At 45.3% G+C, this 23,650-nt stretch overlaps 1 protein-coding gene across 1 annotated transcript in view; it reads left to right on the top strand.

Moving 5' to 3' along the window:
• Positions 1-492: 492 nt before the first annotated feature.
• Positions 493-23,650, top strand: part of cd44b (CD44 molecule (Indian blood group) b) — an 85,754-nt gene continuing 62,596 nt past the window's right edge. Inside the window, exon 1 of the mRNA XM_041198129.1 lies at positions 493-643. Within this exon, the coding sequence (XP_041054063.1) occupies positions 577-643 (67 nt within the window). The 5' untranslated portion in view covers positions 493-576. The remainder of the gene's footprint in view (positions 644-23,650) is intronic.

Below are 23,650 nucleotides of genomic sequence, written 5' to 3'. Positions count from 1 at the left end.
TGTGTTGGTGATCTTCACTGGAGCAGCAATTTCTGCTCGTAGGTCACACACGAAGCCATTTGGGTATCAGTTTTCAGACAAAAAAAACTAAATTACAGTCTGTGAACCCAAAAACACTAACAACAATCCTGAAATCTAATGTAATAAAAGGGCAATTTGATGTTTAAGGCACTATGTTCTGGGGCATATGTTGTTTGTTGAGTTGTTGTCTGTTTGTTTGCACAGTTTGGTAAGTGGGCATGTGTGTATTTGCTGTCTGCTGACTGGAATATTTCTCCTGAATAGCCTGGGCTCCCCTCTCTGCTTGTTAAGTGGTGCTGAAAGCGTTTTTGGCTGCTGTGTGACTGAACTTGCAGAGAGAGGCTGTGTGTATGTGTTGAGAGCTCTTAGTTTAATGACTGCAATCTCACGTCACTCTCTCTGTTCCCTCCCCCTCCCCAAACTATTCAATCAGAATAAAACCAAGTGAAAAAAACTCAACTCACTAGGGGACAGAGGAGAGGAGCAGTCACTCACATATAACTTCTCAGCCAGGAGAGAGTGGAAGCTGCTGACAGTAACCTACACAAGGGAAGCATGTTCCACAGGCTGTTTATTGGAGTTTTGGGATCAATATTGATGGCAAATTCCTTGTGTGTTCAAGGTAGGTGACTTACCTGAAATAAAAACCTTTACATTTCTCCCAGAATGTGTAGTATTGAATATGATTACTGTGAAAGACAAGCTGTAAAGTTAACTATGGTACAGTGGTTGATGATGGACGGACTTCAATTGACAGCCCTGGATATCTTCAATATTTTTAACACTTTCTTGGTTATTGAGCTATTGTTTAACTGGTTCATTTCACTGCTTCTTTTACATTTGTAAAAACTGATTTCTATGCATCGATTTGCAAATCCCTCTGAGTGATTGGCTGCTTGTTAACCTGACACTGCCAAGCTCAATAAAACTGAATGTTTGATCTTTAGTATTTTTACATTAAAAGGGAGGACACATCAAAGGAGAACATGGTGATTTAAGGGACCTTCTTCATAAAAGAAAGTTCATTAACTGCACTGTGATAAATAAATGTTTGAGAAACTGTTACCATAGAAGCCACAGAAAATTTGGCAAATTCTTGACGAAACTCCAGGATGCAATCCTGAGCGGATAGAGACAGCCCCCAAAGCCTCCCCCTGCACCATCCCCCTGCCCCAACACCATGGAGTGTCACGACTGAATACCCCCCTATACTTTGGGGTGGTAGGACTTAAAACCCTCTGTACCATGGGGTGGTAGAACTGAATACCCCTTGTACTATGAAGGTTTAGAACTGAATACCCCCTGTATCCTGGAGGGGTGGGACTGAATACCCCCTGTACCCTGGACGGGTGGGACTGAATACCCCCTGTACCCTGGAGGGGTGGGACTGAATACCCCCTGTACCCTGGAGGGGTGGGACTGAATACCCCCTATAGCCCAGGGGTGGGACTGAATACCCCCTGTGCCCCAGGGGTGGGACTGAATACCCCCTGTACCCTGGAGGGGTGGGACTGAATATCCCCTATACCCCAGGGGTGGGACTGAATACCCCCTGTACCCCAGGGGTGGGACTGAATATTCATACTATGCCAACACCTGTCTGTCAGGCCTGAATATTTGCACAGATGGAGAGGCTTGGCAATGCCGGCAGAGACCCGAATCCGGAAGTCCTGCCGCTGAACCCGGCCTCCATCAGTTTCACAGGGTGGGGGGAAGGTTATAAATCACATATCCCGTGCTTCACAGAGGCAGCATAAAAAGATGCAGAAACTCACTGAAACTGTCAAGTGGTCAAAGAACTGACAAAATTTGTTGGAACTGCCAAAGCTGTCAATGGATTTAACTCTGTGGGGCTTTAAGTTAAAAAAAATAGCGTGGAGTTTTTAAAAAGTTAATGCTTGATATTTCACTCTGTACGTTGTCATAAACCTGAGGGATATCATTATAGGATTAGTACTGCATGTCTTTTTAACAACCTAACATTATCACAGTGGAGTGCCTGTTAAGTGAGCAGTTTGATTGACAGCTCCAAGTGGTTACAGAATAGAAATGCTTGTTCCCTAAGAGATCAGTGGAAGGAATTTCGAGGTATTGAATGTTTTTTTAATCAATAAGAGTGTGACATCAAGGATGCATAAATTAACTTTATGTCAGCATGTCTTCTGAGGTTTACTTAAGGTGAGTTGGCATGGAGAGGATAAGGGCAAAATGTTGTGGGTGGGAGGCATGAGTTGGTATTAAATTGGCCTAGTGGCTATTAAGGGCCATGGGGATAAGCGGTGGCCATGGGTTGGCATAGAGTGCATGAGGGGCCATGGGGGGTGGTTAGAGGAGCATGGGGTGGCATAGGGGTAGGAGGGCCATGAAGGATGGGTAGAAGGGCAAAGGGTAGCATAGAGAAAATGAAGGGCCATGAGGGTTGGGGGGCATAAGGTGGCATAGGTTGGCATGGATAGGGCATGAGGAGTGTATGGGAAGTGAGGGGTGAGAGCTGGAAGGCTGTTTTTTTTTTGTTTTAATGATTTTTTAACATAATTTCATCAAAGTGCTGGAGCACAGAGGCAGGCCCTCTGTCCAGCCCACCTCTGCACCTGGCAATCTCTGCACTTATTCTGGGAGCGGCGGGCTCCACTTCTAATCCAGACAAACACCCCCTAACCCCATCCCCCCACACTCACATCACCCCCGTAATCCCCACTAGATGAAAAGCTGACATTCTGGGCCTTTTTTCCTTATGTTGGTGGATCTGGGGAATGTCACGCCCCAGTCTATTGATCAGGGAACCAGTGTCCCCAGATTCTTTCAGTCCATTGATCAGCGAATTAATGTCCTCAGTCACTGTCTGTCGACTGATAATGCTGGAATTGCAGCCCCGAATCACTTCCAATAGATTGAAAAGCAGGGTAATTCTGCTCCCAGATTCTATCAGTTTATTGACCAGGCTGCCAGTTATTGTCAGTCTATTGATGATCAGACAACTTACTTCCCACAGACAGCGCCGCCTGTTGATTATCAGGGAATGACAGGTCTCAGCCACTGTCAGTCTATTGATCAGAGTATTACAACTGTCAGGACTCTAGGGCTGGATTTATTGTGGGTGATGGGGGATTTGGAAACCCGGCAGTACACCTGCTTTGCTTCCTTGGCCAGCGTCAGGACTCCCTAGGATTTAGGACCCCGGAAGCAGATATCCCCCGCCCCCCGCCCCCAACTCCGCCAAGGACAACTGGTGGCCAATCAAACGCTTGCAGCTCCCAATTGTCAATGGCACCATTGGGAAAAATGGCTGCTGCTGGAAATGATCTGAGGACTTCACCGGGGATCACCGCTGGATACCTGGACACAGGCGAGTGCGATGGGTTGGCGTTCGGGATAGAATCAAAAAGAATAAAGTTTGATGTAGGCAGTTTTGCTTTCTTATTGATATGTCAAAGATTAGAGAAATTCCACCAGCAATGCCTCCGCTGCACCCTCCCGATTCAATGCAAGGATCACTGAACAAACACCAGTGTCCTTTATAAAGCCAGCTCCAAAAGCATTCAGGCAAAAGCCTTGAAAGATCAACCTGAATGGACAGGATACTGTGTCCGGATGGCTGAAAACTGTCTCCTCTGACAGATCCTGTTTTCTCAATTCTCAAATGACCAATGTTCTAGTGGAGGACAAAGAAAATGCTTCAAGGGCACATTGAAGCTCTCCTTGAAGTGCAGCAGCATTGACATGAGTGACTGGGAGGAGCCTGCTACCATTCATTCAAAATGGCCACAACATGTCCATTAATCTGCATCACATTGTGAGTCACAGAGATGAGGCAGAGCAGACAGGAAAGCAAATCCTGCACTCTGGATTCCACTGCCATGTGGGATGTCCTGCCCTATGTGCCCAAAGATCTGGGGGTTGAGAATCAGCCTGTTCAGTCTCATGAAAACCAAGGCAGAAACTCACAAACGAGTAAATGTCAATCCCCAAATCGATAGACCGATGCCGATGACAACGCCTGTCTCTCTCAGTTGATTGATAATCAGGAAATTCCTGTCCTCTTTCACAGTCTGTCTAATGTAATTAATGCCTCCAGTAACAGTCACTTTAATGATCAGTGAATGAATGTCCCCATAATTGACAGCATATTGATCAGAGAGTACCTCTCTCCCATTATGATCATGTGGCTAATAGTCAGCAAATCACTGCACTTTGTAAGTGTCAGTTATTGCTCAGGAAATTATTGGCCAATTTGAGTGACAGTTATTGATCAGGGCTTGTCTGCCCCTTTTCATTGTCAGTTATTAATCAGGGAGTTACTGGCCCATGTTCACATCAGTTATTGATTTTGTAGCTACTGCCCCATGTCAGTGTCATTTATTGATCAGGGAGTTACTGCCCCATGTCAGTGTCAGTTTTGATCAGGGAGTTACTGCCCCATGTCAGTGTCAGTTATTGATCAGGGAGTTACTGCCCCACATCAGTGTCAGTTATTGATCAGGGAGTTACTGCCCCATGTCAGTGTCAGTTATTGATCAGGGAGTTACTGCCCCACGTCAGTGTCAGTTATTGATCAGGGAGTTACTGCCCCATGTCAGTGTCAGTTATTGATCAGTGAGTTACTGCCCCATGTCAGTGTCAGTTATTGATCAGGGAGTTACTGCCCCACGTCAGTGTCAGTTATTGATCAGGGAGTTACTGCCCCTTGTCAGTGTCAGTTATTGATCAGGGAGTCATTGCCCCATGTCAGTGTCAGTTTTGATCAGGGAGTCATTGCCCCATGTCAGTGTCAGTTTTGATCAAGGAGTTACTGCACCATGTCAATGTCAGATATTGATCAGGGACCTTACTGCCCCTTCTCGGTGTCAGTTATTGATCAGGGAATTATGCCCCTTGTCAGTGTCAGTTATTGATCGGTGAATGACTGCACCATGCCATTGTGAGATATTGATCATGGCCTTTCTGCCCCATGCCAGTGTCAGTTTCGATCAGGGAGTTACTGCCCCATGTCAGTGTCAGTTATTGATCAGAGAGTTACTGCCCCTTGTCAGTGTCAGTTATTGATCAGGGAGTTACTGCCCCATGTCAGTGTCAGTTTTGATCAGGGAGTTACTGCCCCATGTCAGTGTCAGTTATTGATCAGGGAGTTACTGCCCCACGTCAGTGTCAGTTATTGATCAGGGAGTTACTGCCCCTTGTCAGTGTCAGTTATTGATCAGGGAGTTACTGCCCCCTGTCAGTGTCAGTGGTTCCTCAAGGTGTTACTGTCGCACATCAGCGTCTATTGTTGAGCTGCAAATTACTGCCCCTTGTCTGTGTCAGTTATTGATCAGGAAGTGACTGCTCCATGGAGTGAAGATTATTGATCATGGACTGATTGTCCCGTGGAGTGTCAGTTATTGATCAGAGAGTTACTGCCCCATGTCAGTTTCAGTTTGTTGTCAGTGATTTACTGCCCCATGTGATGTCAGTTATTGCTCAGCCAATTACTGCCCTGTGTCAGTCTCATTCATCAGCGACTTACTGCCCCAAGTCAGTGTCAGATATTGATCAGGGAGTGCCTGCCCCAAGTCAATGTAAATTATTGATCAGCGAATTATTGCACCATAGAATGCCAGTTCTGGATCAGGGAGTAACTGACCCATGTCAAATTAGTTATTGGTCAAGGAGTTGCTGCACCATGTCAGTGTCATTTATTGATCAGGGAGTTACTGCCCCAACTCTTTGTCAGTTATTGATTAGTGTGTTACTACACCATGTCAGTGTCAGTTTCGATCAGGGAATTTCTGCACCATGTCAGTGTCACTTATTGATTGGGGAATTACTGCCCCTTGTCAGTGTCACATATTGATCAGTAGTTGCTGCACCATGGAGTCTCATTTATTGATCGGGGCATTTTTGTCCCATGTCACTGTCAGTTATTGATCGGGGGATACTCCCCCATGTCAGTGCCAGTTACTGATCAGGGAGATACTGCCTCATGTCAGTGTCAGTTATTTATCAGGAAGTTGCTATCCCGTGTCAGTGTCAGTTATTGATTTTGGAGTTACTGCCCCTGTCAGTGTCAGTTATTGATTTTGAAGCTACTGCCCCATGTCAGTGTCAGTTTTGATCAGGGAATTACTGCCCCATGTCAGAGTCAGTTATTGATTAGGGAGTTACTGCTCTTGACAGTGTCAGATATTGATCAGGGAATTATGCACCTTGTCAGTGTCAGTTATTGATGAGCGAATGATTCCACCTTGGAGTGTCAATTATGGGTCGGGGAGTTACTGGCCCATGTCAGTGTCAGTTATTGATTAGGGAGTTATTGCCCCATGCCCATGTCAGTTATTGATTAGGGAGTTACTGCCCCATGGAGTGTCAATTATTGATCAGGGAGTTACTGGACCTTGGAGTCTCATTTATTGATCAGGGCATTTTTGTCCCATGTCACTATCAGTTATTAATCAGGGGGATTCTGCCCCATCTCAGTGTCAGTTATTGATCAGGGAGATACTGGCTCATGTCAGTGTCAGTTATTTATCAGGAAGTTACTGCTCCATAGAGTGACAGTTACTGATCAGGGAGTTACTGCTCTTGACAGTGTCAGATATTGATCAGGGAATTACGCCCCTTGTCAGTTATTGATCAGCGAATGACTGCACCTTGGAGAGTTAATTATGGGTCAGGGAGTTACTGGCCCACGTCAGTGTCATTTATTGATCAGAGAGTTAATGGCTGTCATAAGTCAGAGTTATTGATCAGGGAGTTACAGCCCCATGCCCATGTTTGTTATTGATTAGGGAGTTACAGCCCCTTGGAGAGTCAATTATTGATCAGGGAGTTACTGGTCCTTGACAGTGTCAGATATTGATCAAGGAATTATGCCCCTTCTCAGTGTCAGTTATTGATCGGAGAATGACTGCACCATGCCATTGTGAGATATTGATCAAGGCCTTTCTGCCCCATGCCAGTGCCTGTTATTGTTTTGGCAGTTACTGCACCATGTCAGTGGCAGATATTGATCATGGAGTTACTGCCCCTTCTCAGAGTCAGTTATTGATCAGGGAGTTACTGCCCCTTTTCAGTGTCAGTTATTGATCAGGGAGTTACTGCCCATTCTCAGTCCCAGTTATTGATCAGATGGTTACTGCCCCATACCAATGTCAGTTATTGATTAGGGAGTTATTGGCCATGTCAGTGTGTGTTGTTGATCAGAGAGTTACTGCCCCCTGTCAATGTCAGTTGTTGCTCAAGGTGTTGCTGTTGCATGTCAGTGTCTATTGTTGAGCTGCAAATTACTGCCCCTTGTCTGTTTCAGTTATTGATCAGGAAGTTACTGCCCCATGGAGTGAAGGTTATTGATCATGGACTGATTGTCCAGTGGAGTGTCAGTTATTGACCAGAGACTTACTGCCCCATGTCAGTTTCAGTTTGTTGTTAGTGGTTTACTGCCCCATGTGATGTCAGTTATTGCTCAACCAATTACTGCCCTGTGTCAGTCTCATTCATCAGCGACTTACTGTCCATGTCAGTTTCATTTATTGATCAGGGAATGACTGCCCCAAGTCAGTGCCAGTTATTGATCAGTGAGTTACTGCCCCATGTCAGTGTCAGTTATTGATCAGAGAGTTAATGGCTCTCATGAGTCAGGGTTATTGATCAGAGAGTTATAGCCCCATGCCTATGTTTGTTATTGAATAGGGAGTTACAGCCCCATGGAGTGTCAATTATTGATCAGGGAGTTACTGGACCTTGTCAGTATCAGTTATTGATCGGAGAATGACTGCACCATGCCATTGTGAGATATTGATCAAGGCCTTTCTGCCCCATGCCAGTATCTGTTATTGTTTTGGCAGTTACTGCACCATGTCAGTGGCAGATATTGATCAGGGAGTTACTGCCCCTTCTCAGTGTCAGTTATTGATCAGGGAGTTACTGCCCCTTCTCAGTCTCAGTTATTGATCAGGGAGTTACTGCCCCATACCAATGTCGGTTATTGATCAGGGAATTATTGGCCGTGTCAGTGTCAGTTGTTGCTCAAGGTGTTGCTGTCGCATGTCAGTGTCTATTGTTGAGCTTCAAATTACTGCCCCTTGTCTGTTTCAGTTATTGATCAGGAAGTTACTGCCCCATGGAGTGAAGGTTATTGATCATGGACTGATTGTCCCGTGGAGTGTCAGTTATTGACCAGAGACTTACTGCCCCATGTCAGTTTCAGTTTGTTGTTAGTGGTTTACTGCCCCATGTGATGTCAGTTATTGCTCAACCAATTACTGCCCTGTGTCAGTCTCATTCATCAACGACTCACTGTCCATGTCAGTTTCATTTATTGATCAGGGATTTACTATCCCAAGTCAGTGTCAGTCATTGATCAGCGACTTATTGCACCGTGGAATGTCATTTCTGGAACAGGGAGTTGCAGCACCATGTCAGTTTCATTTATTGACCAGGGAGTTACTGCCCCAACTCTTTAACAGTTATTGATTTGTGTGTTACTGCACCATGTCAGTGTCGGTTATTGATTGGGGAGTTGATGCCCCATGTCAGTGTCACATATTGATCAGGAATTACTGCACCTTGAAGTCTCATTTATTGATCAGGGCGTATTTGCCCCATGTCACTGTCAGTTATTGATCAGTGGGATACTGCCCCATCTCAGTGTCGGTTATTGATCAGTGTGTTACTGCCCCCTGTCAGAGCCAATTATTGATCAGGGAGTTACTGCCCCATGTCAGTGTAACTTATTGATCAGGAAGTTGCTACCCCATGTCACTGTCAGTTATTGATTAAGAAGTTGCTACCCAATGTCAGTGTCAGCTATTGATCAGTGGGTTATTGACCAAGGTCTGCGTGTGTTATCGATCAATAAGTTACTGTCCAATGTCAGCGTCAGTTATTGATCAGGGAGATACTGCCCCATGTCAGTGTCAGCTATTGATTAGGAAGTTGCTACCCCATGTCAGTGTCAGTTATTGATCAGTAAGTTACTGTCCAATGTCAGCGTCAGTTATTGATCAGGGAGATACTGCCCCATGTCAGTGTCAGTTATTGATCAGGAAGTTGCTACCCGATGTCAGTGTCATTTATTGATCAGGAAGTTGCTACCCCGTGTCAGTGTCAGTTATTGATCAGGAAGTTGCTGCCCCATGTCAGCATCAGTTATTGATCAGGAAGTTGCTACCCCATGTCAGTGTTAGTTATTGATCAGGAAGTTGCTACCCCATGTCAGCATCAGTTATTGATCAGGGAGTTATTGACCCAGGTCAGTGTGTGTGTCATTGAACAGTGAGTTACTGTCCCATGACAGTGTTCGTTATTGATCGTGGAATTATTGGCCCAGGTCAATGTCAGTTATTGATCAGGGAGTTACTGTCCGACGTCAATGTCAGTTATTGATCAGGGTTACTGGCCCTTGACAGTGCCAGATATTGTTCAGGGGATTAATGTCCCTTGTCAGTGTCAGCTATTGATCAGCGAATTATTGCAACATGGAATGTCAGTCCTGGATCATGGAGTTACTGACCCATGTCAACATCAGTTATTGATCAGGAGTTACGGCACCATGGTGTCTCATTTATTGATCAGGGCGTTTTTGCCTCATGTCACTGTCAGTTATTGATCAGGGGGATAATGCCCCATCTCAGTGTCAGATATTGATTAGTGTGTTACAGCACCATGTCAGTGTCAGTTATTGATCAGGGAGTTACTGCTCTTGACAGTGTCAGATATTGATCAGGGAATTATGCAACTTGTCAGTGTCAGTTATTGATCAGCGAATGACTGCACCTTGGAGTGTCAATTATGGGTCGGGGAGTTACTGGCCCATGTCAGTGTCATTTATTGATCATAGAGTTAATGGCCCATATGAGTTGGAGTTATTGATCAGGGAGTTACTGCCCCATGCCCGTGTCAGTTATTGATTAGGGAGTTACAGCCCCATGGAGAGTCAATTATTGATCAGGGATTTACTGGACCTTGGAGTCTCATTTATTGATCAGGGCATTTTTATCCCGTGTTACTATCAGTTATTGATCGGGGGATTCTTCCCCATCTCAGTGTCAGTTATTAATCAGGGAGATACTGCCTCATGTCAGTGTCAGTTATTTATCAGGAAGTTGCTATCCCATGTCAGCGTCAGTTATTGATTTTGGAGTTACTGCCCCGTGTCAGTGTCAGTTATTGATCAGAGAGTTACTGCCCTGTGTCAGTGTCAGTTATTGATCAGTGAGTTACTGCCTCGTGTCAGTGTCAGTTTTGATCAGGGAATTACTGCCCCATGTCAGTGTCAGTTATTGATCAGGGAGATACTGCTCTTGACAGTGTCAGATATTGATCAGAGAATTATGCCCCTTGTCAATGTCAGTTATTGATCAGCGAATGACTGCACCTTGGAGTGTCAATTATGGGTCAGGGAGTTACTGGCCCATGTCAGTGTCATTTATTGATCAGAGAGTTAATGGCTCTCATGAGTCAGAGTTATTGATCAGGGAGTTACTGACCATGCCCATGTTTGTTATTGATTAGGGAGTTATAGCTCCATGGAGTATCAATTATTGATCAGGGAGTTACTGGACCTTGACAGTGTCAGATATTGATCAGGGAATTATGCCCCTTCTCAGTGTCAGTTATTGATCGGAGAATGACTGCACCATGCCATTGTGAGATATTGATCAAGGCCTTTCTGCCCCATGCCAGAGCCTGTTATTGTTTTGGCAGTTACTGCACCATGTCAGTGGCAGATATTGATCAGGGAGTTACTGCTCCTTCTCAGAGTCAGTTATTGATCAGGGAGTTACTGCTCCTTCTCAGTGTCAGTTATTGATCAGTGAGTTACTGCCCCGTGTCAGTGTCAGTTTTGTTCAGGGAATTACTGCCCCATGTCAGTGTCAGCTATTGATCAGGGAGATACTGCTCCATGGAGTGACAGTTATTGATCAGGGAGTTACTGCTCTTGACAGTGTCAGATATTGATCAGGGAATTATGCCCCTTGTCAGTGTCAGTTATTGATCAGCGAATGACTGCACCTTGGAGATTCAATTATGGGTCAGAGAGTTATTGGCCCATGTCAGTGTCATTTATTGATCAGAGAGTTAATGGGTCTCGTGAGTCAGAGTTATTGATCAGGGAGTTACTGCACCATGTCAGTGGCAGATATTGATCAGGGAGTTACTGCTCCTTCTCAGAGTCAGTTATTGATCAGGGAGTTATTGCCCCTTCTCAGTCTCAGTTATTGATCAGATGGTTACCGCCCCATACCAATGTCAGTTATTGATCAGGGAGTTACTGCCCCCTGTCAGTGTCAGTTGTTGCTCAAGGTGTTACTGTCGCATGTCAGTGTCTATTGTTGAGCTGCAAATTACTGCCCCTTGTCTGTTTCAGTTATTGATCAGGAAGTTACTGCCCCATGGAGTGAAGGTTATTGATCATGGACTGATTGTCCCGTGGATTGTCAGTTATTGATCAGAGAGTTACTGCCCCACGTCAGTTTCAGTTTGTTGTCAGTGGTTTACTGCCCCATGTGATGTCAGTTATTGCTCAGCCAATTGCTGCCCTGTGTCAGTCTCATTCATCAGCGACTTACTGTCCCATGTCATTTCTTTTATTGATGAGGGTGTGATTGCCGCAAATCAGTGTCAGTTATTGATCAGGGATTTACTGTCACAAGTCAGTGTCAGTTATTGTTCAGCTAATTATTGCACCGTGGAATGTCACTTCTGGAACAGGGAGTTACTGACCCATGTCAGTTTCATTTATTGACCAGGGAGTTACTGCCCCAACTCTTTGACAGTTATTGATTTGTATGTTACTGCACCATGTCAGTGTCAGTTATTGTTTGGGGAGTTGATGCCCCATGTCCGTGTCACATATTGATCAGGAATTACTGCACCTTGAAGTCTCATTTTTGATCAGGGCGTATTTGCCCCCTGTCACTGATCGTTATTGATCAGTGGGATACAGCCCCATCTCAGTGTCGGTTATTGATCAGTGTGTTACTGCCCCTGTCAGAGTCAATTATTGAACAGGGAGTTACTGCCCCATGTCAGTGTAACTTATTGATCAGGAAGTTGCTACCCCATGTCGGTGTCAGTTATTGATCAGTGGGTTATTGACCCAGGTCAGTGTGTGTTATCGATCAATAATTTACTGTCCAATGTCAGTGTCAGTTATAGATCAGGGAGATACTGCCCCATGTCAGTGTCAGTTATCGATCAGGAAGTTGCTACCCGATGTCAGTGTCAGTTATTGATCAGGAAGTTGCTACCCCATGTCAACGTCAGTTATTGATCAGGAAGTTGCTACCCCGTGTCAGTGTCAGTTATTGATCAGAAAGTTACTACCCCATGTCAGCGTCAGTTATTGATCAGGAAGTTGCTACCCCATGTCAGTGTCAGTTATTGATCAGGAAGTTGCTACCCCATGTCAGCATCAGTTATTGATCAGGGAGTTATTGACCCAGGTCAGTGTGTGTCATTGATCAGTGAGTTACTGTCCCATGTCAGTGTCACATATGGATCAGGGAATTATTGGCGCAGGTCGGTGTGTGTTATTGATCACGGACTTACTGCTTTTGACAGTGTCAGATATTGATCAGGGAATTATGCACCTTGTCATTATCAGTTATTGATCAGCGAATGACTGCACCTTGGAGTGTCAATTATGGGTGGGGGAGTTATTGGCCCATGTCAGTGTCATTTATTGATCAGAGAGTTAATGGCCCACATGTGTTGGAGTTATTGATCAGGGAGTTACTGCCCCATGCCCGTGTCAGTTATTGGTTAGGGAGTTACTGTCCCATGGAGTGTCAATTATTGATCAGGGAGTTACTGGACCTTGGAGTCTCATTTATTGATCAGGGCATTTTTGTCCCATGTCACTATCAGTTATTGATCAGGGGAATTCTTCCCCATCTCAGTGTCAGTTATTGATCAGGAGGTTACTCCCCCATGTCAATGCCAGTTATTGATCAGGAAGTTGCTATCCCATGTCAGTGTCAGTTATTGATCAGGGAGTTACTGACCTGTGTCAGTGTCAGTTATTGAACAGGGAGTTACTGCCCCGTGTCAGTGTCAGTTATTGATCAGTGTGTTACTCCTCGTGTCAGTGTCAGTTTTGATCAGGGAATTACTGCCCCATCTCAGTGTCAGTTATTGATCAGGGAGATACTGCACCAAGGTGTGACAGTTATTGATCAGGGAGTTACTGTCCATTCTCAGTCTCAGTTATTGATCAGATGGTTACTGCCCCATACCAATGTCAGTTATTGAACAGGGAGTTATTGGTCATGTCAGTGTGTGTTGCTGATCGGGGAGCTACTGCCCCCTGTCAATGTCAGTTGTTGCTCAAGGTGTTACTGTCGCATGTCAGTGTCAATTGTTGATCTGCAAATTACTGCCCCTTGTCTGTGTCAGTTATTGATCAGGAAGTTACTGCCCCATGGAGTGAAGGTTATTGATCATGGGCTGATTTTCCGTGAAGTGTCAGTTATTGATCAGTGAGTTACTGCCCGATGTCAGTTTCAGTTTGTTGTCAGTGGTTTACTGCCCCATGTGATGTCAGTTATTGCTCAGCCAATTACTGCCCTGTGTCAGTCTCATTCATCAGCAAATTACTGCCCCAAGTCAGTGTCAGATATTAATCAGGGAGTGACTGCCCCAAGTCAGTGTAAATTATTGATCAGCGAATTATTGCACCATGGAATGTCATTTATTGATCAAGGAGTTACTGCCCCAACTCTTTGTCAGTTATTGATTAGCGTGTTACTGCACCATGTCAGTGTCAGTTATTGATTAGTATGTTACTGCACCATGTCAGTGTCAGTTATTGATTAGTTTGTTACTACACCATGTCAGTGTCAGTTTCGTTCAGGGAATTTCTGCACCATGTAATTGTCAGTTATTGATTGGGGAGTTACTGCCCCTTGTTAGTGTCACATATTGATCAAGAGTTTCTGCACCATGGAGTCCCATTTATTGATCAGGGCGTTTTTGTCCCATCTCAGTGTCAGTTATTGATTTTGAAGCTACTGCCCCATGTCAGTGTCAGTTATTGATCAGGGAATTACTGCCCCGTGTCAGTGTCTGTTTTGATCAGGGAGATAATGCCTCATGTCAGTGTCAGTTATTTATCAGGAAGTTGCTATTCCATGTTAGTGTCAGTTATTGATTTTGGAGTTGCTGCCCCATGTCAGTGTCAGTTATTGATCAGGGAATTACTGCCCCATGTCAGTGTCTGTTTTGATCAGGGAATTACTGCCCCATGTCAGTGTCAGTTATTGATCAGGGAGATACTGCCTCATGTCAGTGTCGGTTATTTATCAGGAAGTTGCTATCCCATGTCAGTGTCAGTTATTGATTTTGAAGCTACTGCCCCATGTCAGTGTCAGTTATTGATCAGGGAATTACTGCCCCGTGTCAGTGTCTGTTTTGATCAGGGAATTACTGCTCCATGTCAGTGTCAGTTATTGATCAGCGAATGACTGCACCTTGGAGTGTCAATTATGGGTCGGGGAGTTATTGGACCACGTCAGTGTCATTTATTGATCAGAGAATTAATGGCCCACATGAGTTGGAGTTATTGATCAGGGAGTTACTGTTCCATGCCCACGTCAGTTATTGATTAGGGAGTTACTGCCCCATGGAGTGTCAATTATTGATCAGGGAGATACTGCCCCATGTCATTGTCAGTTATTGATCAGGGCATTTTTGTCCCATGTCGCTATCAGTTATTGATCAGGGGGATTCTTCCCCAACTCAGTGTCAGTTGTTGATCAGGGAGGTTCTGCCTCATGTCAGTGTCAGTTATTGATCAGGAAGTTGCTATCCCATGTCAGTATCAAGTTATTGATTTTGGAGATTCTGCCCCATGTCAGTTTCAATTATTGATCAGGAAGTTACTGCCCCATGTCAGTTTCAGTTTGTTGTTAGTGGTTTACTGCCCCATGTGAAGCCAGTTATTGCTCAGCCAATTACTGCCCTGTGTCAGTCTCATTCATCAGCGACTTACTGCCTCAAGTCAGTGTCAGATATTGATCAGGGAGTGACTGCCCCAAGTCAATGTAAATTATTGATCAGCGAATTATTGCACCATAGAGTGCCAGTTCTGGATCAGGGTGTTACTGACCCATGTGAAATCAGTTATTGGTCAAGGAGTTGCTGCACCATGTCAGTGTCATTTATTGATCAGGGAGTTACTGCCCCAACTCTTTGTCAGTTATTGATTAGTGTGTTACTGCACCATGTCAGTGTCAGTTATTGTTTAGTGTTTTACTACACCATGCCAGTGTCAGTTTCGATCAGGGAATTTCTGCACCATGTCAGTGTCAGTTATTGATTGGGGAGTTACTGCCCCTTGTCAGTGTCACATATTGATCAGGAGTTGCTGCACCATGGAGTCTCATTTATTGATCGGGGCATTTTTGTTCCAGGTTACTGTCAGTTATTGTTCAGGGGGATATACCCCCATGTCAGTGTCAGTTATTTATCAGGAAGTTGCTATCCCATGTCAGTGTCACTTATTGATTTTGGAATTACTGCCCCATGTGACTGTCAGTTATTGATCAGGGACTTACTGCTCTTGACAGTGTCAGATATTGATCAGGGAATTATGCCCCTTGTCAGTGTCAGTTATTGATCAGCGAATGACTGCACCTTGGAGAGTCAATTATGGGTCAGGGAGTTACTGGCCTATGTCAGTGTCAGTTATTGATCAGGGAGTTACTGCTCCTTCTCAGTGTCAGTTATTGATCAGTGAGTTACTGCCCCGTGTCAGTGTTAGTTTTGATCAGGGAATTACTGCCCCATGTCAGTGTCACTTATTGATCAGGGAGATACTGCTCCATGGAGTGACAGTTATTGATCAGGGAGTTACTGCTCTTGACAGTGTCAGATATTGATCAGGGAATTATGCCCCTTGTCAGTGTCAGTTATTGATCAGCGAATGATTCCACCTTGAAGTGGCATTTATGGGTCAGGGAGTTACTGGCCCATGTCAGTGTCATTTGTTGATCAGAGAGTCAATGGCCCACATGAGTCGGAGTTACTGATCGGAGAATTACTGCCCCATGCCCATGTCAGTTACTGATTAGGGAGTTACTGCCCCATGGAGTGTCAATTATTGATCAGGGAGTTACTGGACCTTGATAATGTCAGATATTGATCAGGGAATTATGCCCCTTCTCAGTGTCAGTTATTGATCAGTGAATGACTGTACCATGCCAGTGTGAGATATTGATCAAGGCCTTTCTGCCCCATGCCAGTGCCTGTTATTGTTTTGGCAGTTACTGCACCATGTCAGTGGCAGATATTGATCATGGAGTTACTGCGCCTTTTCAGTGTCAGTCATTGATCAGCGAGTTACTGCCCCCTGTCAGTGTCAGTTATTGATCAGGGTGTTACTGCCCCTTCTCAGTGTCAGTTATGTATCAGGGTGTTACTGCCCCTTCTCAGTCTCAGTTATTGATCAGGGAGTTACTGCCCCCTGTCAGTGTCAGTTATTGGTCACAGAGTTATTGGCCATGTCAGTGTGTGTTCTTGATCAGGAAGCTACTGCCCCCTGTCAGTGTCAATTGCTGCTCAATGTGTTACTGCTGCATGTCAGCGTCTATTGTTGAGCTGTAAATTACTGCCCCTTGTCTGTGTCAGTTATTGATCAGGAAGTTACTGCCCCATGGAGTGAAGGTCATTGATCATGGGCTGATTTTCCGTAAAGTGTCAGTTATTGATCAGTGAGTTACTGCCCGATGTCAGTTTCAGTTTGTTGTCAGTGGTTTACTGCCCCATGTGATGTCAGTTATTGCTCAGCCAATTACTGCCCTGTGTCAGTCTCATTCATCAGCAACTTACTGCCCCAAGTCAGTGTCAGATATTAATCAGGGAGTGACTGCCCCAAGTCAGTGTAAATTATTGATCAGCGAATTATTGCACCATGGAATGTCATTTATTGATCAAGGAGTTACTGCCCCAACTCTTTGTCAGTTATTGATTAGCGTGTTACTGCACCATGTCAGTGTCGGTTATTGATTAGTGTGTTACTGCACCATGTCAGTGTCAGTTATTGATTAGTTTGTTACTACACCATGTCAGTGTCAGTTTCGTTCAGGGAATTTCTGCACCATGTAATTGTCAGTTATTGATTGGGGAGTTACTGCCCCTTGTCAGTGTCACATATTGATCAAGAGTTTCTGCACCATGGAGTCCCATTTATTGATCAGGGAGATACTGCCTCATGTCAGTGTCGGTTATTTATCAGGGAATTACTGCCCCGTGTCAGTGTCTGTTTTGATCAGGGAATTACTGCCCCATGCCAGTGTCAGTTATTGATCAGGGAATTACTGCCCCGTGTCAGTGTCTGTTTTGATCAGGGAATTACTGCTCCATGTCAGTGTCAGTTATTGACTGGGGAGTTGATGCCCCATGTCAGTGTCATTTATTGATTAGGAAGTTGCTACCCCATGTCACTATCAGTTATTGATCAGCGGGTTATTGACCCAGGTCAGTGTCAGTTATTGATCAGGGAGACACTGCCCCAAGTCAACGTCAATTATTGATCAGCGAATTATTGCACCATGGAATGTCAGTTCTGGATAAGGGAGTTACTGACCCATGTCAAATCAGTTATTGGTCAAGGAGTTGCTGCACCATGTCAGTGTCATTTATTGATCAGGGAGTTACTGCCCCAACTCTTTGTCAGTTATTGATTAGCATGTTACTGCAGCATGTCAGTGTCAGTTATTGATTAGTGTGTTACTAGACCATGTCAGTGTCAGTTATTGATTAGTGTGTTACTAGACCATGTCGGTGTCAGTTTCGATCAGGGAATTTCTGCACCATGTCATTGTCAGTTATTGACTGGGGAGTTACTGCCCCTTGTCAGTGTCACATATTGATCAGGTGTTACTGCACCATGGAGTCTCATTTATTGACCGGGAATTTTTGTCCCATGTCACTGTCAGTTATTGTTCGGGGGATACTCCCCCATGTCAGTGCCAGTTATTGATCAGAGAGATACTGCCCCATGTCAGTATCAGTTATTTATCAGGAAGTTGCTATCCCATGTCAGTGTCACTTATTGATTTTGGAATTACTGCCCCATGTCAGTGTCAGTTATTGATCAGGGAGTTACTGCTCTTGACAGTGTCAGATATTGATCAGGGAATTATGCAACTTGTCAGTGTCAGTTATTGATCAGCGAATGACTGCACCTTGGAGTGTCAATTATGGGTCAGGGAGTTATTGGCCCATGTCATTGTCATTTATTGATCAGAGAGTCAATGACCCACATGTCTCGGAGTTATTGATCAGGGTGTTACTACCCCATGCCTGTGTCAGTTATTGATTAGGGAGTTACTGCCCCATAGAGTGTCAATTATTGATCAGGGAGTTACTGGACCTTGACAATGTCAGATATTGATCAGGGAATTATGCCCCTTCTCAGTGTCAGTTATTGATCGGAGAATGACTGCACAATGCCAGTGTGAGATATTGACCATGGCCTTTCTGCCCCATGCCAGTGTCTGTTATTGTTTTGGCAGTTACTGCACCATGTCAGTGTCAGTTATTGATCAGGGAGTTACTACCCCCTGTTAATGTCAGTTATTGATCAGGGAGTTACTGCCACTTCTCAGTGTCAGTTATGGATCAGGGAGTTACTGCCCCTTCTCAGTCTCAGTTATTGATCAGGGAGTTACTGCCCCCTGTCAGTGTCAGTTATTGGTCGCGGAGTTATTGGCCATGTCAGTGTGTGTTGTTGATCAGGGAGCTACTGCCCCTTGTCAGTATCAGTTGTTGCTCAAGGTGTTACTGTTGCATGTCAGTGTCTATTGTTGAGCTGCAAATTACTGCCCCTTGTCTGTTTCAGTTATTGATCAGGAAGTTACTGCCCCATGGAGTGAAGGTTATTGATCATGGACTGATTGTCCAGTGGAGTGTCAGTTATTGATCAGGAAGTTACTGCCCCCTGTCAGTGTGTGTCATTGATCAGTGAGTTTCTGTCCCATATCAGTGTCACTTATTCATCAGGGAATTATTGTCCCAGGTCAGTGTGTTATTGATCAGGGAGTTACTGCCCCATGCCGCTTCAGTTATTGATCAGAGCTTTCTGCCCATGTCAATGTTCGCTATTGATCACGGAATTATTGGCCCAGGTCAGTGTCAGTTATTGATCAGGGAGTTACCATCCGAAGTCAGTGTCAGTTATTGATCAGGGTTACTGGCCCTTGACAGTGCCAGATATTGTTCAGGAAATTAATGTCCCTTATCAGTGTCAGCTATTGATCAGCGAATTATTGCAACATGGAATATCAGTTCTGGATCAGGGAGTTACTGACCCATGTCCATATCAATTATTGGTCAGGAGTTACTGCACCATGTCAGTGTCACATATTGATCAGGAGTTACTGCACCATGTCAGTGTCACATATTGATCAGGAGTTATTTATTGCACCATGGTGTCTCATTTATTGATCAAGACGTTTTTGCCCCATGTCACTGTCATGTATTGATCAATGGGATATTGCCCCATCTCAGTTTCAGATATTGATTAGTGTGTTACTGCACCATGTCAGTGTCAGTCATTGATCAGGGAGTTAATGCCCCATGTCAGTGTCAGTTTTTGATCAGTGAGTTAATGCCCCCTGTCAGCGTCAGTTATTGATTAGGGAGTTACTGCACCAAAACAAAAACACAAATACCTGGAAAAACTCAGCAAGTCTGGCAGCATCAGTGGAGACGTTTCGAGTCCTCATGACCCTTCAACAGAACTAAGTAAAAATAGGAGAGGGGTGAAATATAAGCTGGTTTAAAGTGGGGTGGTGGGGGGAGAAGTGGGGGGTGGGTGGCAGTGCTAGTTGTAGGGACACGCAAGCAGTGATAGGAGGAGATAACCAAAAGATGTCACAGACAAAAGAACAAAGAGGTGTTGAAGGTGGTAATATTATCTAAAAGAATGTGCTAATTAAGAATGGATAGCAGGACAAGCAAGGTACAGATAGTTCTAGTGGGGGTGGGGTGAAATAAGACTAAAAGGGCATAAAAGGTATAGATTTAAAAATAATAGAAATTGGTGGGAAAAGAAAAATCTATATAAATTATTGGAAAAAACAAAAGGGATGGGGAAGAAATGGAAAAGGGGTGGGGATGGAGGAGGGAGTTCAAGATCTAAAGTTGTTGAACTCAATATTCAGTCCGGAAGGCTGTAAAGTGCCTAGTCGGAAGATGAGGTGCTGTTCCTCCAGTTTGCGGTGAGCTTCACTGGAACAATGCAGCAAGCCAAGGAGAGACATGTGGGGAAGAGAGCAGGGTGGAGTGTTAAAATGGCAAGCGACAGGGAGGTCTGGGTGATGCTTGTGGACAGACCGAAGGTGTTCTGCAAAGCGGTCACCCAGTCTGTGTATGGTCTCTCCAATGTAGAGGAAACTGCATTGGGAGCAACGAATGCAGTGGACTTAGTTGGGGGAAATGCAAGTGAAATGCTGCTTCACTTGAAAGGAGTGTTTGGGCCCTTGGACGGTGAGGAGAGAAGAAGTGAAGGGGCAGCTGTTGCATATTTTGCGTTTGCATGGGGAGGTGCCATAGGTAGGGGTTGAGGAGTAGGGGGTGATGGAGGAGTGGACCAGGGATTCACGGAGGGAATGATCCCTATGGAATGCCGCTGGGGGGTGGAATCATGTTGGAGTTGGCGGAAATGGCGGAGGATGATCCTTTGAATGCGGAGGCTGGTGGGGTGATAAGTGAGGACAAGGGGGACCCTATCATGTTTCTGGGAGGGAGAAGAAGGTGTGAGGGTGGATGCAAGGGAGATGGGCCGGACACAGTTGAGGGTCCTGTCAACTACCGTGGGTGGAAAACCTCGGTTAAGGAAGAAGGAGGACATGTCAGAGGAACTGTTTTTGAAGGTAGCATCATCAGAACAGATGCAACAGAGGCGAAGGAACTGAGAGAATGGGATGGGGTCCTTACAGGAAGTGGGGTGCGAGGAGCTGTAGTCGAGGTAGCTGATAGTCGCCCAACCTCAGATGGCCCGCTTCTACCTCCTACCAAAAATTCAGCGTCAGGACTGTCCCAGTAGACCAATCGTGTCAGCTTGCTCCTGCCCCACGGAACTCATTTCTCGCTATCTTGACTCCCTTCTCTCTCCCTTTGTGCAGTCCCTTCCCACCTACATCCGTGATTCCTCTGACACCTTACGTCACATCAACAATTTCCAGTTCCCTGGCCCCAACCGCCTCCTCTTCACCATGGACGTCCAATCCCTCTACACCTCCATCCCCCACCAGGATGGTCTGAGGGCTCTCAGCTTCTTCCTCGAACAGAGGCCCGAACAATCCCCATCCACCACTACTCTCCTCCGTCTGGCTGAACTTGTTCTCACACTGAACAATTTCTCCTTTAACTCCTCTCACTTCCTCCAAATAAAATATGTGGCTATGGGTAACCGCATGGGCCCCAGCTATGCCTGTCTCTTTATGGGGTATGTGGAACATTCCTTGTTCCAGTCCTACTCTGGCCCCCTCCCACAACTCTTTCTTTGGTACATCTATGATTACTTCGGTGCTGCTTCATGCTCTCGTCGGGACTTGGAAAAATGTATTAATTTTGCTTCCAATCTCCACCCCTCCATTATTTTCACGTGGTCCATCTCTGACACTTCCCTTCCCTTCCTTGACCTCTTTGTCTCAATTTCTGGTCCACCAATATCCATTCCAAGCTTACCGACTCCCATAGCTACCTCGACTACAGCTCCTCACACCCCGCTTCCTGTAAGGACTCCATCCCATTCTCTCAGTTCCTTCGCCTCAGTCGCATCAGTTCTGATGATGCTATCTTCAAAAACAGTTCCTCTGACATGTCCTCCTTCTTCCTTAACTGAGGTTTTCCACCCACGGTCGTTGACAGGGCCCTCAACCGTGTCCGGCCCATCTCCCTTGCATCCACCCTCATGCATTCTCCTCCCTCCCAGAAACATGATAGGGTCCCCCTTGTCCTCACTTATCACCCCACCAGCCTCTGCATTCAAAGGATCATCCTCCGCCATTTCCGCCAACTCCAACATGATGCCACCACCAAACACACCTTCCCTTCACCCCCACCCGGCGGGGATCGTTCCCTCCGTGACTGGTCCACTTCTCCATCACCCCCTACTCCTCAACCCCCACCTATGGCACCTCCCCATGCAAACGCAAAATATGCAACAGCTGCCCCTTCACTTCCTCTCTCCTCATCGTCCAAGGGCCAAAACAATCCTTTCAAGTGAAGCAGCATTTCACTAGCATTTCCCCCAACTTAGTCCACTGCATTCGTTGCTCCCAATGCGGTTTCCTCTACATTGGAGAGACCAAACGCAGGCTGGGTGACCGCTTTGCAGAACACCTTCGGTCTGTCCACAAGCATCACCCAGACCTCCCTGTCGCTTGCCATTTTAACACCCCACCCTGCTCTCTTGCCCACATGTCTGTCCTTGGCTTGCTGCATTGTTCCAGTGAAGCTCAACACAAACTGGAGGAACAGCACCTCAACTTCCGACTAGGCACTTTACAGCCTTCCGGACTGAATATTGAGCTCAACAACTTTAGATCTTGAACTCCCTCCTCCATCCCCATCCCCTTTCCATTTCTTCCCCCTCCCTTTTGTTTTTTCCAATAACTTATATAGATTTTTCTTTTCCCACCTATTTCCATTATTTTTAAATCTATACCTTTTATACCCTTTTAGTCTTATTTCACCCCACCCCCCACTAGAGCTATCTGTACCTTGCTTGTCCTGCTATCCAATCTTAATTAGCACATCCTTTTAGATAATATCACCACTTTCAACAACTCTTTGTTCTTTTGTCTGTGACATCTTTTGGTTATCTCCTCCTATCACTGCTTGCTTGTCCCTACAACCAGCCGCCCCCTCCTTCTCCACCCCTCCCTCCACCCCCCTCCCCACCACCTTAAAGCAGCTTATATTTCACCCCTCTCCTATTTTTACTTAGTTCTCTTGAAGGGTCATGAGGACTCGAAACTTCAACTGTGCTCTTCTCCGCCGATGTTGAGTTTTTCCAGGTTTTTCTGTTTTTGTTTTGGATTTCCAGCATCCACAGTTTTTTTGTTGTTATTATTATAGTTACTGCACCATGTCAGTGTCAGTTATGGATCAGGGAATTATTGGCCCAGGTCAGTGTGTGTTATTGATCAGGGAAATACTGCCCCATGCCACTTCAGTTATTAATCAGAGCTTTTCTGACCATGTCAGTGTCTGTTATTGATCAGGGAGTTATTGGCCCAGGGCAGTGTCAATTATTGATCAGGAAGTTACTGCTCCATGTCAGTGTCAGTTGTTGCTCAGGGAGTTAATGACCCAGGTCAGTGTCAGTTATTGATCAGGTAGTTATTAGCCCAGGGCAGTGTGTATTATTCATCAGGGTGTTACTGCTCCATGTCAGTGTCAGTTATTGATCAGTGAGTTACTGCCCCAAGTCAGTGTCAATTATTGATCAGGAAGTTACTGCCCCATGTCAGTGTCAGTTGTTGCTCAGGGAGTTAATGACCCAGGTCAGTGTCAATTATTGATCATAAAAACAAAAAAACTGCGGATGCTGGAAATCCAAAACAAAAACAGAATTACCTGGAAAAACTCAGCAGGTCTGGCAGCATCGGCGGAGAAGAAAAGAGTTGATGTTTCGAGT

This window comes from Carcharodon carcharias, chromosome 10 (genome assembly GCF_017639515.1).
Source record: "Carcharodon carcharias isolate sCarCar2 chromosome 10, sCarCar2.pri, whole genome shotgun sequence".
NCBI classification, from domain to species: domain Eukaryota; kingdom Metazoa; phylum Chordata; class Chondrichthyes; order Lamniformes; family Lamnidae; genus Carcharodon; species Carcharodon carcharias.
The sequence above is the reverse complement of the archived record's forward strand: the minus strand, read 5'-3'. Positions and strand labels throughout refer to the sequence as shown.